At 39.3% G+C, this 17,609-nt stretch overlaps 5 protein-coding genes across 5 annotated transcripts; 3 read left to right on the top strand and 2 right to left on the bottom strand.

Annotated features, from left to right (window-relative positions):
• Positions 1-2: 2 nt before the first annotated feature.
• Positions 3-1,930, bottom strand: SEC15B (exocyst complex component sec15B; the record flags this gene model as incomplete). The annotated part of the gene is made up of 1 exon (XM_086253927.1): positions 3-1,930. A coding segment is annotated over exon 1 (1,815 nt), but the record flags the coding sequence as incomplete, so codon positions are not given.
• Positions 1,931-3,868: 1,938 nt separating this feature from the next.
• LOC147275518 (large ribosomal subunit protein eL18y-like) lies at positions 3,869-5,689 on the top strand. The gene is made up of 4 exons (XM_086253643.1): positions 3,869-3,974; positions 4,075-4,164; positions 4,243-4,554; positions 5,301-5,689. Exons 1-4 carry the CDS (start codon positions 3,972-3,974, stop codon positions 5,457-5,459), a joined length of 564 nt encoding a protein of 187 aa, XP_086109769.1. The 5' UTR covers positions 3,869-3,971; the 3' UTR covers positions 5,460-5,689.
• An 889-nt stretch (positions 5,690-6,578) lies between these two features.
• LOC147275517 (alpha/beta-Hydrolases superfamily protein) lies at positions 6,579-8,915 on the bottom strand. The gene is made up of 3 exons (XM_086253737.1): positions 8,402-8,915; positions 7,142-7,380; positions 6,579-7,042 (listed from the first exon to the last, which is right to left on the bottom strand). The coding sequence occupies exons 1-3, from the start codon at positions 8,870-8,872 to the stop codon at positions 6,796-6,798; spliced, it is 957 nt and encodes a 318-aa protein (XP_086109863.1). The 5' UTR covers positions 8,873-8,915; the 3' UTR covers positions 6,579-6,795.
• Positions 8,916-12,174: 3,259 nt separating this feature from the next.
• Positions 12,175-13,623, top strand: LOC147275516 (RING/U-box superfamily protein). The gene is made up of 2 exons (XM_086255389.1): positions 12,175-13,298; positions 13,489-13,623. Exon 1 carries the CDS (start codon positions 12,550-12,552, stop codon positions 13,273-13,275), a length of 726 nt encoding a protein of 241 aa, XP_086111515.1. The 5' UTR covers positions 12,175-12,549; the 3' UTR covers positions 13,276-13,298; positions 13,489-13,623.
• A 722-nt stretch (positions 13,624-14,345) lies between these two features.
• Positions 14,346-17,455, top strand: LOC147275515 (uncharacterized). The gene is made up of 3 exons (XM_086253926.1): positions 14,346-14,630; positions 15,028-15,662; positions 16,075-17,455. Exons 1-3 carry the CDS (start codon positions 14,346-14,348, stop codon positions 17,453-17,455), a joined length of 2,301 nt encoding a protein of 766 aa, XP_086110052.1.
• The last annotated feature ends 154 nt before the right edge of the window (positions 17,456-17,609 follow it).

Genomic DNA, 17,609 nt, shown 5'->3' with positions numbered 1-17,609 from the left:
ATGTCCTCTGCTGCATCGCGGGCTTTGCAAAGTGGAAACTGCCTCCTGCCCCTCTCCACCATTCTCAAGGGAATGCCAGAAAGTTGAGCAGCATGTCGGAAGAAGAAATCACAAGCTCGCTCCATGACGGCCATATTAGCCGCTACCTGCATTGCCTGGGAGACCCCATGGATAGATGTATTCATAAGCTTCAAAAGAGCCCCATCCAAATCTTCACTTAATAATCGATCCAAATACTTCTTCACAACATCAAAGAAATCAAGCTGCCCACCATACGACATGAAACTAACAGAATCCTCAATAAAAGACCGCACAATGCGGCAACAATCAGGCACAGTAGAACTAAAGGGTGCAACATAAGGAAAAGCCGGGATGATATCAGACGTCTGTATCTGAAACGAAAGAACATTCATGGAATACTCATACTCTTTCTTCATCAACATCTGATCAAACTTATCAGCACCAAGCGCTTCAGCAATCTGTTTGCGACAATCTGACAACAGCAACTCATGGTACTTATCTCTATGTTTGCTCAAAACATCAAGCAAAGGGTCAACCAGATATCCATACCTACGCAAAGTGACACCCAACAAGCTCACATAGTCCTTGATCAACAACAAATGGTTGGCAGTTTGCATCCTAGAAAACTGATCCTCTAAAACGGAACACATTTTACTAATAGCAGTTTCCCACAAATTCTCAACCTCCAATTTGGATATCAAACCGCCACCGGTCCTCACAACCCGATCCTCAACGATAAAAAAGCCAGCGATTTGCGCAAAGAAAGTTTGATGAGATTCAAGAAACGGGGTCATGGAAGATACCTGAAAGTCCGAAGTGAGCTGAAGCTTGCGGTTCTCGAAGTAATACTGCTTGAACCGGTCCTCAAGCCCTAGAGTCTGGTGTATATGATAGGCTCTGTACAAGGGAGTCAAATCAACCCCTGGAAATCCACTTCCACCACCACCATTGCTATCATCTCCAACCCCAACCCCACCGACTCCTTCTTCGTCCTCCTCCTCCTCCTCCAAAGCGTACACACAGTCTCTCAGGCTGAGGCGGCTCTGCTCCTCAGCTTGCCGCTGCTTCATTCTCAGATCCTCTTCTCGTTGTCTGGCCGACGAAGCTTGACCGATCGCCAATTGGCCTAGGTTCCGACTTGCCACGCGGATCTCCACCAGCCAATCGCCGAACTCTTTGCTCACCCTGCGTTCGATGTGCCACCGAATCTCTGGAATCTTCTTCTCCAGCATCCGCTTCAGCGTAGACGACGGCGTTTTGTCGACGAGGAACTCCGACTCTATGGTGTCCACGCTCTTGAGCGCCATGTACAAGTCGCTGTTGGAGAGATGGTAATTGGATCGGGAACAGAGCTCCATTAGCCGAATACAGTTTCGGACCGATTCCAGCGCCAAGTTCACGTTTCGGGAAACGTTTCGGGCTTCGACGAACGCGTCGAGCGAGGAGAGGAGGGGGAGGCCCACCGACTGAAGCTTGGCGTTCGATTCGGAGAGAGCGGACTTGAGGGAGTCCACGTCGGACAGGAGGGATCGGAGGTCGTCGACGGCCAGGATGAAGTCTTGGTAGTGGGCCTTGCAGACCTCCTCGATTTCGGACTCCTTGGATCGGGCGAAGTGGCGGAGGTGGTGGAGCAGCGTCTCGGGCTTGCCCGAAACGAACGCCTTGCGAACAAATGGGCCCACGTCCTCGCCGTTGCAGATGGCCGAGGAGAGAAGCAGTTGCTCCAGTTTGTCCGCCGAGTCCCCGTTTTCCGCGGCGGACGGAGCCACTTTACGCCGAGATTTTGTCGAGTTCATCGTCACTCGTGAGATATTGGGGGCGGAGGGGATTTAGGAAAAGAGAGAGAACGAGGGAAGGGGGTAGTTATTTGGACATTTGGGTGGGAAGTCGGGGATAATAAGCAGTTTATTCTTTGACGGAAATGCCACTAGGGATGTGGGAAATATAAGAAGACTTTAAGGTGGTTTTTAAGAAATTGTTGTGGGTATTTTGGTAATTGGGATAATGAAAAGAGTTTTCCACCGCGGTCTGGACGGAGCGGTGTCTGAGGAGTGATTACTGAGGTGGTAATTGGTAGAGATGACTGTGACCGGAGGACGAGATTTTTATAACTGTATTTGTTTTGTGACTCATTAGTCATTAGTATTATTAGCCTTCAAAAATCACAAACAAACATAGCGTTACACTCCAAGATTCAAGAATGTGACATGTGTATCTTGTTTTGGTACTTAGTTAAATTATGCAAATAAATGGAATTCAATTATTCCAATATATCTTACCAAAATAAATGATTTTCCCTCTATTGATGTGGATTTCAGCATTGAACTCTATTTGGTGCTGCTAACAATGGTCAAAAAAGTTTAAAAGCACTCTTTCTCATATGCGATTGATCTCATTTTTTATATGGCGAAACAAAAAAGTTTAAAGAAAGACTAAAAAAAATATGTGTTCAAACTAACAAATAAATAAGGAATAAGAATAGAGCCTATGCCTAGTCTCACCAAGATCTTTAGAGATGAAAATGATAATATATGAAATACTAACGATATTACACAATGGAAACACAAACTACTCTAAATTACATAATAATCGTCATACAATTCCAAATAAGAGGCATACGAACCTGGCCCACATATAAGCTTGGTATGATGTGTGAATGACAGAACTAAGTGTTATGGGTCTGTTGAGCATACTCATAACTTAATCCAACCCACACTTGGTTTTTAAAATGGAATATTATACAGACGTACTTGGGTTGCCTTGAGTTGGTTGGGTTAGGTTGGATTCTCTCGGATCGGGTCAGTTATGGTTGGCAACCACTGAATTATATATGAATATGATGCAAAATTCATGAAAATAAGAACAAACATAAGAAAAAAAAAAGAAAAGAAAGAGACATGTATAGGACATTTGCAGCCGCCATAGCCCGCAGACGAAGATTGTTTTTAATTGTCTTTTTTCGAACAATTTGTTTTCTTTCTATTTACGGTCAAACATGTTAATAAGTTATTTTTTAATTGTAAAAATAATTTTCTTACGTATAAAAAATGCAACAATAAATGATTTTTTAAATTAGAACAAACCAGTTAAGTTATTATGAATGACTAATTATGAGAGACTATGAGGTTGTTTTACAAAGACTCATTAATCAAATGATACATAGTTTGTCGATTTTATTTTAAATTTTAATATAATTACAAAGTTAAAATCTAATATGTAATTTTTAAAAGTTCTTTTATACACCCTTAAAGGGTATGTGATGACTTCGTGGACAAATGGGGGTAAAAATAAAATGGTTTGGTGAGGTTTTTATTTTTATTTTTAAGAATTGGTAATTTAAAATGAGTTATTAGGTAAGAAAATGGATATGAATGAAGTTTTAAGTTAATAAAAATATATGTCATTTGATTAATCTAGTGACTTATAAAACAATACATGCTCATATTATATATTATTTGTAATTTAATTAAAATGTAATTGTGAAAAATTTTGTTGACTTATTTATAATTAGTTATTTTCTAAAACAATCATACATTATGGTCCGTCCCATAAAGAAACACCAGGAGATGAGATGACCTACACCATTTTCTGTCATATCAAATTATAAGCAAGTCAATTAGTCTCCTGAAAGAAAAGAAAAAAAACAAAAGAAGAAGAAGAAGAAGAGCCAATTAGTCACCATTTTCTCTTACATTTAAATTGTATGTTTGATGTGGGGGTTTACAAGTTAAAATAAAATGGCCCATAAGACATATTTTTCTTTGGGTCTACAAGCCCAAAATTCATATTTTTGTTTGGCCCTACAAGCCCAAAAGCCCGTCAACCACGGCCTTCAAAGAAAAAGCCCCGTTTATATAATAACACAGGTTGAACCCAAGCTTGGCTTCCCTTGAGCAAATAAACCCTAGAAAGAACCCTCTCTTCTGCCTCAAGAGCATCAAGGAGCCGCAATGGTAATTATTCAGTCTGCATCCAAACCCTAACAACCCCATCTCCATTTTTTTTTCACACTCTCTCTGTAACTATGCTTTTCCCTCTTCTGTATATGCGCAGGGAATCGATTTGGTCGCCGGTGGCAAGAGCAAGAAGACAAAGCGTACCGCCCCAAAGTCCGATGATATCTACCTCAAACTTCTCGTGAAGGTATTAGGGGTTGTGAATAATATTTGGGTAATTTTATTTACGTGTGGTGGATCTGTAATCTACTCATCTGTGTTTCAGCTGTATCGGTTTCTTGTACGGAGGACTGGGAGCAAGTTCAATGCGGTGATTCTGAAGAGGCTTTTCATGAGCAAGGTGAACAAGGCACCTCTCTCGCTCTCCAGATTGATCCGATACATGGAAGGCAAGGGGGATAAGATTGCTGTGCTTGTAGGGACCGTCACCGATGACATTCGGGTTTACGAAGTCCCGGCATTGAAAGTGACTGCGCTGAGGTTCACTGAAACCGCCAGAGCTCGGATTGAGAAGGCCGGCGGAGAGTGCTTGACATTCGACCAGCTGGCTCTCAGAGCTCCTCTTGGCCAGAACACGGTATGTCTTTCTCTATTTTACTTGTTGTTTATTCTTTGCCCTGTCTCAACTGCAAATTGCAATCTCTATAAGCTCATGTTTACTGTCAATTTGTGTTCCATGTCTTCAGTTTGCTCAATGACGTTCAAAATTCAGGTTTGGGTTGGATTTGCTATTTCAATTGTGCTCTGTAGCTTTCATATGCACTCAACAATTGCCTAGGAGTATAGTCCTTTAAATCATGACACTGCAAACAACCATAGGCTAATATTACAACTTGTATTTAATGGATGTGATTGGGAAATGTTTTGGGGAAGAGGTAGCAGTTTCTTATTGGCTAGTGTTTGAGGATGTAGTGGATTGGTTACAGAAGTTTTGCTTTGTGGTCAGTTTAATTGCAGTGTATTACTAAGGATTTGTTGGTGTTTTCACGGTGGAAGCATATTACTTCGAAGATGAATAGTAGCCGTCATGAAGATTGAAATTGTAGTGTCTTTTTTGTTGCAAAAAAGAGTGGAGAGGAAAATTTTGACCCATCTGCTGGTCACGGTCTTTTTATCTCGTATTTGTGGAAATTAACTTGTTCATTCTAAGATTATGAATAATTTGTTTATGAGAAACTCATTGCCTAAGGTTGATTTATGTTCATAATGAATCTATCCAATGGATTCAAAGAGTTTTTTTTTTTTCAAATGATCCTTTTCCATGATAAAAGAAATTTTTCAACAAAAGGATATGGCTGAGAAAAAACATTGATCTTCCTGCAGGTTCTCCTAAGAGGACGAAAGAATGCTCGTGAAGCTGTCAAGCATTTTGGTCCAGCACCTGGTGTGCCTCACAGCCACACCAAACCCTATGTACGATCAAAGGGTAGGAAATTTGAGAAGGCTAGAGGGAAAAGAAACAGCAAGGGTTTCCGTGTTTAAGCGATGCAAATGGATTTGTCTGCCTCTTTTCAGTTGTGGTTATTCACTTTTCTGTTCGTTCTGGAACTTTTATGTTACCTATAGCTTATCTTCATCCATATTTCCCAATAACTATTTTAGTTTTGAGAGCAGGATATTTAGATGTTTGAAGGATTGATGGGTACTTGCATGAATGCATCATATATGTTGAGATTTTGTTCAATGTTATCATGGTTCTAAACTCTACTTCATATTAGTTCTGTTACTTTGATTAATGCATGAAGTAACCATTAGATTCAAAATAATATTGGATTTGGCCATCGATCTGATGTTATCATTGGATTAAATACAATTCGAATAGTTTGATGTACATTGGTAGTTAATTAATAGTGGATGATTTGTACCGGTCGGTTAGCTGAATTAACTCAGCCCACACCATTTCAAAATAACAGATGAAAGTCGCTAGAATGCTTACCTTTGATCTCTGCTGAAAGAATTGTTGTATTCTTGAACATGGGTAGACAGGAAGTTTCTTTTTTGATTCACCTACTCACCCATGCAAGATGACTATGAAATGATTTGCGAAGAACTCTCATTTCAATCTTTTTAGGAAAAAGACTACGAGCACATCTTTAAGATTGGACCCCAAGTCCAAGCATATTCTTGTATCTCAATGAAACGTTTAAAGCCCGTTTCCGACTTTCCGGTGTCTAGCCTAATCCCTTCTACCATTGCCATTAATTCTGTTGCTTGAACAAACTAAAGTGGTTTGGCCATGGCTACAACTTGTGGTTTAACGATGAAGAGATTACCAAATTGATCTGTAGCTCATATTGAGTTTTGATCCATCCTCCATGGTTTGAATTCATTGCTTCTTTCTTTTAGAATGGCCCATCTGGCATTTAAATCAGGACAGAATTTCATTTAATGAATTGCAAATGCCTGACGTTATAAGGGTAATCACTAATCACCAGTCGCTTTAACCGTCTGTAATGGACAATGTAATTAAGTGACAATGATGGCAGTTCAAAACTATGATTTACAGACGCTGTAAAGGGAGGAATTATGCAGCTAAAACAGCTCTCGCTTTGACTTACTAATACAGAGATTGAACGATAATTTGGAGCTTAATCACAATAATGAAAAGATAGAACGAGCTCTGCATTTTATTATTACATAATTTGGAGGACTATTACACAACAAGCAAACATTAATCCAAGGAGGGCAGCTAGATATGGCCACACATTTTTTCAGACAACATTAACCCTACCTGCAAGCCAATAGGATGTGGTGCGGCCAAACCTATTGCAGCAGCAAGCATATTGGTACCTAGTTTAGCTGGTCTAGCTAATGAAAATCAAAACTTCTTGATGAAGTCATATATATGAGCACTGATTTCATCGGCTTTTTCTTGGTTGATGAAGTGGGCTGCCCCTTCAATTACAACCACATCTTGCAAAAATGGCACCTGTTTCTTGAAGCCTCCATTATGAATATATTCCTTGATACCAGGGATATGATAGGTGATGTCCAGGTCGCCCACAATAAACTTAACTGGTACTTTGATTTGTACCCCAGTCCACGGTGCTGTAAGCTCCCAAGTTCTGCAACAAAGAAGAATTGCATTCAGAATTGCAATTTATGATCCAAGAAAAAACAAGTTATTAATGTATGAAAACCAATTCAAGATGGTATGAACATACAAGTCCAAAGCTCGATAATAGTTCAATCCTCCAGTGAATCCCGTCTTGCTGAATTTGCTGGCAAAATAATTAACGTCTTCTTCTGACAGCCAAGGGGGCAAGGTTTCTGGAGCTTTCAAACCTCTGAATCCTACTTCTTTAGGAAAGCATGGAGGCTTTGGATTGCGACCGGCAAGAAACTTTTTTAGTATCGCTGCAGTATCATCACCAGAAAAATCGTCTTCGGCCTCTCCAGGTTCCTATAGCACAACATTCCAACAAGTTTTCTGTTATGTGAATTTTACAGCATGATTTGAGTAACAAGAGCTATGCCTTAAAAATGATCAAGAAGAAACAAACTTGAACATCTTGACAATGAATAGGTATGATATCATTCAAGGATTTATTAAAAGTGTTCTACAAATCTTTACAGTGATACTAGTATGAAGTGGTTGAACTCATTAATCTCAAACTGTTTCCAGCAGCACAAACAGAGTCAGTAACATGAAAATCAACTAGCCTTGTCATTGGTGTACCAAAGAATTAGGTTCAAAGAACAAAAGCCCTTCTTATGTTAGGTCTATTGAAAAAACAAATTAGTAATCAACTTTGTTAAACACATAACAAACCAAGATGGTTAGATTACAGATTACTCAAGTTTAAGACTTTTTGAAAAAGGGTGGTGGGGTTGTGTAAGTGTAAGTGTACTCTGTATATAACATTAATGACATTGAACTTAACAAGGGCATCGAAATGAAAACAAGGACTCCAATAATCCAAACAGCTAGGTGGTTCAGTTTCTTCAAAGCAATTATTTATAAACACAGATTTCACAACAGTATCCTCACTGTCAGATTCATATCTTCAATTTTTTTTTTTTTAAATATAAAATCAATGACTCACCCAGCATTTGTAAGCAAATTAGTTTAAAACAGTCTTTACCCATTTACTACCGTGAAGCAAGTGGGATTATCAATCAAATGCTTATACTACTTTTGGGAATTGAGATTCATCTACCATCTTAATCATTCAAACTCTGCTTCACCCCTTACAGAAATTAAATATGAACATGGGAAAGAAAACAGAAAAAGCTAAAATAACATAATTTATTAAAATAGAGCAATGAATAATTCAACCAAAGGAAACAAAACAAGACAGTAACCCATAATTCAAAAAATACAATTGGGATCAGACCCAATTAATACCATATACTAAATCACAACAAATTTCTTTCCTAATCAGATCCAGGCAGAAAGTAACAATTACAAAAAATTGGCTTACCTGGAACCTGCAAATATAGTAATCATCACCAAACAAAGCCCTGAAACTATCGATGGGCTTTCTGTTTGGATTCCTGGGATTGAAAGCGACGCTCATGTTGACCAAGGCCTTGACCCGGTCAGGCCTAAACAAGCAGAACCACCAGGCCATGACAGCGCCCCAGTCATGGCCAACCAAGAAGACCTGGTCAATACCCAGATGGTCAAGAAGGCCTATGAGGTCCCCCACTATGTGCATGGCCGTGTAGGACGCCGGGGAGGGTGGTGCGTCGGTTTCACCAAAGCCTCGGAGGTCTGGGGCTATGCAACGGTAGCCGAGGGATGAAAGGGAAAGGAGCTGGTGACGCCATGAGTACCAGAGCTCTGGGAAGCCATGGAGGAACAGCACCACTGGGCCTGTCGCTGGCCCAATTGATGCTATGTGCATGTTTATGCCGTTTGTGCTCACTCTTGTGTGCTCAATTCTCTCCATCTTTTCTCACTCTCTCTCTCTCTCTCTCTCTCTCTCTCTCTCTCTTGTTGCGGGGGTGTGACTATATATTTAGAGAGTGTGAGGTGCTGCTTTGGTTTCTGAGTTGGTTCTTGGCTTTTTCCTCAAAGGTTGAGTACAGGAAATTCTTTTCTTTTATTTTGACCAAAAAATCTTATTTGATTTTATTTGACTTTTATGGGTCCTATAACTCTATAAGTGATGGAATTCAATTTGTGATCTCATTTTTCATTATAATATAATATGGCGTTTTGTATAAGTGAGACAGAAATAGGGCCTCACCCTCTCTTATTAAGTTGTTATTGTCCACCAAGCCAGATTTCAAAGCTTAATGCTTGGAAAGCAGAAAAAGGGGTATTTCCTTTAAGCATACGCAGGTTATTTGACGATTGTCTTAACGTAGTACCTAAATTTTTATTTGTCTTAATTGAATACCTAAACTTTTATTTTGTGTCTAATAAATACTTATGTGAATTTATGTTAAAATTATTAACATAAGTTAGGGACAATATGGTCACTTTAAAAAAATTATATTTTAATTATAATTTTTTATTTTTTTGTTTGTTGTGTTTTTTTAATAATTTTAAATATATAAAGAAAATAATTAAAATATACTTTGACTATATTGCCCCTAACTTTTGTTGACAATTTTAACAGAAATTTATTTTGATACCTATTAGACACAAAATAAAAGTTTAGGTACTTAATTTTGACAAATAAAAGTTTAAGTACCGCATTAAGACAAGAGTCAAAGTTTATATACTAAATATGAAGAAAAAAAAACCCAAAAAAGAAAATTCAGTCAATCCATGGTGTTAGATTCATAAATTTGCTTCCGTTGTAGTATGCTTAGTGGGTTCTACTTTTTAAGTTATGTACATATTGAAGGTAAAGATAAAATATCAAACTCAAATTTAATTGGCAAAAAGATTAGAGATTTTCTCCATTTATTGCAAGATGATGTGAGACGTTATCTATATATCATATAAATGCTTGAGATCTCTAATCATGTTTATAGAACTCAACTTAAAATGGATTTTGAAAGATAGTAATATGTATGAAACTTTTCTTAAAAAGAAAAAAAAAAAAAAAAACAAAAACAAAAAAGTGATACACTGTACTCATTAACGACTGACTCTTTGTGCTTATATATAGTTTGATTTTTGCTTCAACTGCATTACTGCAGTTATATTTACCAAAAGTACTTTATGTGCTTGGCCTGTTTTGGTCAGTTGAATACCTACTCCTTGCGTTTGTCTCTTTCATTCAATTCCAATTGGCATATAGCAATATGCATGGTATCAAATTTTCGTTATTATGTTTAACTATGCAGTATAAACATTACCAAATGGCAATCCCTCATCAATAATGATTTTTAAATTACGTTTTTATATTCAAATACTATGTATAAAAGTGTAATTGCGTCATTACAGTATTATACCACACTTTCATTGTAATATTTTCAATTTTTTTTTAATAAAAAATCAAAGATGCATCTTTGTTTTATTTAAGGTTTAGTTTTTTGTTACTTTTTTTTTAAATAGTTTGCATGTTTGCATGAAGTGAAGAAGTCACCACCACCAACATTAAAGAGAGCATGAAACCAAAGCGAGTAGGTTGTCTAGGGTTGGGAGAAAGGGTGGTATGCTTCCCACAAATTAATTGAAATTGAATGCATTCCTGACTGACTTATTGGGAAGTAAGATTGAAGAGGGTGACAGTTGGGGTAGGCTACACATTCACTTAATAATGAATTCATTCATTATATTATTTATAGCTAACACACACACATTAATTGAAATTCAATGCCTTCATGGGACTAGGCCCACTAGGGTTTGTCTCTGTATGGGAATTTTTGTCGGCGGTTTGTCTTTGTCTATGGGCTCACTACACAATGACTAAAAAGGAGAGAGAGAGAGAGAGAGAGCGAGATTGCTCTTGTTGATGCGGGCCTAGTGGTTAGCTTAAGTTGCTAAATCAAGGCTTGAGGTTGTGTTGGGCTTAGAAAGGCGTACATATTTAGGAAAAGCCCATAGAGAGAGGTTGGGGTTGATATTTAAGATAATTGGGCTTAAATGGGCTTCAGCTTGTGCTACCCACAGTTTCTTTAATACTTTTTTTATTTGTTTGGTAAATCGACCCACAGTTTCAGTTCAACATGGTTGCAAACCAAGTGCTCAAAAAGGAGATATTACTGGAGGCAGGCATTAAGTAAGAAACAAGATGATCATGGAAGCTTCTTTGTTGGCAATTGGGTGGAGGGAGTGTCAAAGATATACATACATATATGCATTATTTTGTTGCCATCAATATCATGGTGTGCTATTTGATTTTTTTTGCCTTGTCATCTTATTTTATATATGAAAATATAGTTATTCTGGATGAGGTAGAATCAGTGATCCAAGTTGATCAAAGGCAACTATATATTATACCTGTTTGGTCCACTGCCATAGTGTAACCCTAGCCAGCTACGTATGCTCTTTAAACTTTATGCAGACAATATACCTCTAATATTGAATTGTTTTGTGATTACTGATTAGAAAGATTTGGAAAGCAAACTATAAACAATTAATGCTGGTGAATCAAAACCTGATGATTCATTCATTTCCACTAAAATGCATCTAATTAATTTTGTTAACACATAATATGTTTGATGTACTTCTCATATTAGTCCCTGGTATATGTCTCCAAACTTGTTCCCTCTTCTGAGAATTCGTTAAAGCCTAAAATAATGACTTTGGGTTTGTCTGCTTTTTAATTTTTTCTTTTCTTGTTGGCCAGAACGTACATGAATTATTATGGTTTCAACTTTTACCCCTGTGAAGGTGAAAGGGCCTTGGAAGGGCTTGTTTGTTTGTTGTATTGGTTTTATATTAAGTACAAGATGCATGTGATGGTTGCATAATTGATGAAAGTTGGGAAAAATGTCACACACATCGTCAGCCTTTCATTTCCCACACAGAAGCAGATATGAGAGGTTCATGAATTCTATCGGTTGGCTTATGTGACTAACTTCGTGTACGTTGGCTATATATCACTCCATAATAAATTCAAAGAATATGTTTATCAACTAATCATGAGATTACCTAGCCATGGATCTTTCGATAATAATAGGTACACCCATTATTTAAATATTTGTATTAGATTCATTCTATAATCTATAGTGTCATAAATCTTTTTTTTTTTTTTTAAATTCTTTTTTGGGTGAGTATCCTACCGACGTAATTCCATGAAATTTGAAGGAGGGGATAGATTAATGGGTAAATGAGTCATAAAGATGAGAATTCATATGACTATGAAACGTACAGATTGCTCTAAGTAGGAAAATGCCCTTCCTATTATTGAATTTACACGTATAATTAACCATGAATCCATCCATTATAAATTGAAAATCCATGGTCTATATATAAAACACTGCGTTCAGAGTAGTGAAGACTGCAGAGAAAGTAAACTCAAATAATAAAGGCCGCCATACCCCCAATTGGCAAGCCTCTATTAAAACCCAACTACCCCATCACAATACGAACCTTCCTCTTCCTCTTTCTTCTTCTCTTTCCCCCACCATTTTCATTTCAATTACAATTCAATCAAACCAACCCAAACTCACCCATCATCCGCAGTAACTCTCTCTCAATTTCAGTCTTTCTTAATTCTCTTTTATGGACATGGACACCAGCAACACCAGCAACAACACCAACTACGCTCTCAACGGTAAGATTATGCTTTGCTCACTCATCATTCTCTTGGTTGTCGTATTTGTCGTTGCCTGCTTCCACAGCTACGTTAATTGGTGCTTTCACCGCCACCCACGCCGTCGTCGTCGCAACCGTGCACGACACCTCTTCTCTCGCCGTATATCGCTCGCCAATGCCATCATCGAAACTGTCTCCGTCACTCTGACTCCAAAGGGCTTGGACCCCTTCATTCTTAAAACCCTCCCTACTTTTGTTTATTCGGTCACCGCGCACAGCCCCGTAGTCGTGCTAGAGTGCGCCGTGTGCTTATCTGATTTCGAAGACGAAGACCAAGGTCGTGTATTGCCCAACTGTAATCACACCTTCCATGTAGACTGCATCGACACTTGGTTTCAGTCTCACTCCAATTGCCCACTTTGCCGGGCTCCGGTTCAACCCGATATTCCGGAAATTCCGTCCGAAATCGCAATAATAGTGAACGAACCGGCCGGTTGGGAGCACGAGAGGGGTGAAGCCGAAATGGGTTGCTCGAGAAGTTCCCCGTTGACAAGTTTGGAGCTGGAAGGTATATCTGTTGATGATACAAGGTATGATGAGAGGTTGAAGAGGGGTTTGGGCTCACCCAAAAATCATGGATTCAAATCTTCGTCCAATCAGATTCTATCATTAAAGAGGATTTGGAGCATATAGAGAGGATAATCTCATCCATTTGGGTAAGTCTTACTATACAATACACAGAATGCCGCTTAATTTTGTTCTGTTTTGGCAGAACCTTCGTTTTGGATGCTTCTTGGTACCCTCACTGTATACGTCAAACTCAGTATATACACTATTTTTTTTTTTAATTATTTTTATTAAGAGTTTTTTTTGTTGTTTTTTTTTTTTTCGGTTATTTTTTAATAGGCCTGACTCTTGAGGAAAGTCCAAGCATACTCCTGGATAATGTGCCTTATATGATTTCTGAAGGCTCAAACGGGTTTTTGGTTACAGACAGGGCTTGGGCTATAATTACTAAGGAAAGTAACAACAACCATGTAAGGCCTTCCACTATGCACCGGATTTTGTGACCCAAAAACCCATTTTGGGCCACAAATGGGTCACAACTCTTCACTACGGGCCGGAATGTGTGACCCAAATGCAAGTGTAACCCAAAGTGTAACTCAGAAGTGGGTTTCATGTGTGACCCAAAATGGGCTGTGACCCAAATGAGCTTTAAGCCCACGTGAAGGAGTTGTGACCGGTTCAAGGCTGAAGACAGAGGTGGGCCCCGCGCCTGACAAAGCTGACGAGCGGCTGCTGTTGGCTGACGCAGCTGTCGGCTGACGCAAGCGCACTCGGAGTCCACGCTGCCTCCCTTCGTTCGTTGACGCGTGGCTGCTGCTGAAACTCACCAACGGTCCAGATCGGCCGACCGTTGGTGATCAACGGCTGCTGCGTTTTGGGCTTTTTTTTTTTTTTTTTTTTTTTTTAGATGGGCCGGGGATGGATCTAACGGCTGGGATTAATGGACCGTTGATAATCAACGGTCCAGATCGGCCTTTTCTTTTTTTTTTTAAACAAATATTTAATAAATCATTTAAAATATATATAATATCCGAAAAATTGCCAAAAAATTTCGAAAAAATTTTAAAAAATTCCCCAAACCCTCCAACAGCTATATTTTCAAGGATGTCTATATATATCACACAACACTCATATGGTTTCATCACAATTTACAACCTTTGTTTACCAAATTGATTGGAAATTTTTTTTTCTTTGTCATGGCTCCAAGAGGAAGTGCTTGGGTGGTAGCTGAAGATGAAGCCCTAGTGATGGCATACCTAGAGAGGTCTCCCGACGGTTGTCTTGGTGCCCAAATTAGAGCCGCCATGCTTTGGGAACAAATTTATGAAATTTTCAAGCGTAACATGGGGGGTGAAACAATTCGTAAGGTTGGCGGTGTTAAAGCACGATTCAAAGATATTGCGCGTGATTGCAACAAATTTTATGCTTGCTTATTGGAGGCCGAGCGAATGCGTGCAAGCGGTGCAAATGATGCCAATGTGGTAAGTTTTTATGCATTTATATATTTGCATGATTATTTTTTGTATCCTCCAATTATCAAGCATATTTATATATTTGTATAATTATTATATGTTTTGTTTATAAATGAAGCATATTTATATAATGGTATTACTATTTTATTGTTTTGTATATGTATCAAACATATTTATATATTTGTATGATTATTTTTGGTTGTGTTTATAAATGTAGCATATTTGTATAATGATATTATTATATTGTATTTCCACTATTTTGTTTATCTATCAAGCATATTTATATATTTGTATGATGTTGGTTTTTGTTTTGTTTATAAATGTAGCAAATTTACTATTTATGTAAGTTATGTTTGCATTTCCACAAGAAAATTTATATATTTTTATTTTTATTTTATTATTGTAGTTTACGCAAGCACTTGAAGGCTTTCGAAACAAGACTGGATTCAAGTTTCCATGGGTGCACATTTGGGAAAAAATAAAGGAAAGTGCAAAGTATGCTGCCGTTCATGCTCCTGTTCGGGTTAGTGATTCAGAGACCCCCGCCACCGACGATGCCGACACTCCCGCCGATGATGATCCCGAGGAGACCGATCCAGTCATACCACTTGGCGAGGACGAAAACCCACCACCATTCCAACCATGCGGTTCCTCGCGGCCAAGGCCACCAGGGAGAAACCATGCAAAACGGGCCAAGGCAGCCGAGCCCGTCCAAACTCATATGGTTGAGGCAGTAGATCATTATAATGAAAATTCAAGGATTTTCATACAAACGAGAGTTGACAGAGAGCGTGCAAGGAGTGAAAGAGACGCCGCAAAGGACGCAAGAGAAAGGATGAGGATCGAGAGGCAGCTAGAATGGGAAGAACAAAATATTATGGGCCAAGACCTCTCCAAAATGAATGATGGGCAACGGATGTATTGGGAGCAAAAGATGGCTGAAGTCATTGCAAGGAGGCAAATGCGTGCTAACCACCATTCGGAGTCCACTCCATCTGGATACTACCCGGATCTTTCCAACCTCACTCACTCAAACCAGGGGTACCCGCCTAATAATTAGAATTAGACCTTGCTCTTCAATTGTGTTTTTTAGTTTGAATGTTAATCTTGTTTTAAATTATGTTTGCTCTTTAATTGTATCCTTTAATTTGAACGTCAATCTTGTTTTAAGTCATGGTTTGCTATTTATTCAATTAATGTTTGCATTTCCACCCAACATTGGATTCTCCCTTATTAACCACAGACTGATGCATGCTTTACAGTAGATAAGACTGATGCATGCTTTACAGTAGATAAGACTGATGCATGCTTTACAGTAGATAAGACTGATGCATGAAATGACTACACCATCATAAAGCAAATGAATGTGGACCATTCATTCGTTATCTCAAATGCAAGTGGTTTCAGTATAAATACCACTATATTTACCATGTTACACTCAATCTTATTTCAGGATCATTTCTCATTCCATAAACACCCAAATGAATACTTTGTATGTGTATTCATCCTCCTCCTCGTCTTCGGACTCTGATGCTGAATGGGATAGGGAAGAGGATGGAAGGGAGATGGTGGGTAAGTTGATTGTGTCAATGGGTCATACCGTCGTCGCCGGTACACCAAGGCATGGCGGTACTTCTTCAAATCGCCGGTACACACACCGGAATCGAGAAGCCGCCCACGAACGTCTCATGGACAACTACTTCATCCCCTCGCCAATCGAGGACACCGTGACTTTCCGCAGGCGATACCGCATGCACCAACCGCTATTCAATAGAATTCTCGAAGCGGTCTGCCTCCAGGATGAGTATTTCCGGCCAACAGTTGATGCCGTCGGTAGAGTGGGTTGCACACCTCACCAAAAGGTGACTGCAGCACTGCGGGTGATGGCATATGGCATTCCATATGATTTGGTCTCAGAGTCAATGACCATTAGCCAAACCACCATACGACAATCATTCTTGAAGTTCGTGAGAGCCATCACTGACGTCTTCGGACCAGAGTATCTCCGGAGGCCTACTCCGGCCGATTTGAGGAAACTTTTGCGAAAGGGGAGCCGTAGAGGATTTCCAGGTATGATTGGTAGCTTGGATTGCATGCATTGGGTATGGCAAAATTGCCCAATGGCCGAGCAAGCTGTGTACCGTGGGCATTATCGTGTCCCAACAGTTATCCTTGAAGCCGTTGCTGGGTACGACACGTGGATATGGCATGCAAATTTTGGTATACCTGGGTCGAATAATGATATCAATGTGCTGGACTGTTCTCATCTCTTTGATGATATGATTTCCGGCCGAAACCACAGGGTGAAATTCACTGTGAATGGGATAGACTACACCATTCCATACTTTCTTGCAGATGGGATCTACCCTCAATGGTCAACTCTTATCACTACATTGCACAGTCCCGTTCTTCCCCACCATAAGTTGTTTGCCGCTCGACAGGAGGGATACAGGAAGGATGTGGAGAGGGCGTTCGGAATTTTAAAAGCCCGGTGGCAGATTATAAAACGACCTGCTCGTTATTGGCGTCCGATTGAGCTTGGGTATATCATGAAGGCGTGCATAATATTGCACAATATGATCGTGGAGGATGAGCGCCCTGAGGATGACGGTAGGGATGACCCAATAGACCCAGAAGCGAGCACTAGAAGGGCAGAAGCTGAATACGAAGGTGTAGAACCATGTCCGACCGGTGCCGCTCCATCATCATTACCTGAGATGAATGTTCGTCGGAATTTGCTTAGGGACCGAAATGTCAACGAATCCCTAAAAACTAATTTGATTGAGCACATCTGGATCCGAGAGGGGAACCCACCACTTGCCCCAACATATTGACGTGGGTGTCAATTCTTCATCATCGGGCTCCGAATAAGAAGTTCGATTCATTTTCTGTCATGTCGAATGCAGTTGTTGTTGTTGTTTTTTCTTTAAATCATCGTATTGTTCTTGTTTTTCCTTTTAGTGATCATGTTGTACTTGTTTTTCCTTT

This window comes from Dryas octopetala, chromosome 8 (genome assembly GCF_963921425.1).
Source record: "Dryas octopetala chromosome 8, drDryOcto1.1, whole genome shotgun sequence".
NCBI lineage: Eukaryota > Viridiplantae > Streptophyta > Magnoliopsida > Rosales > Rosaceae > Dryas > Dryas octopetala.
This window is presented reverse-complemented; position numbering and strand designations above follow the sequence as displayed.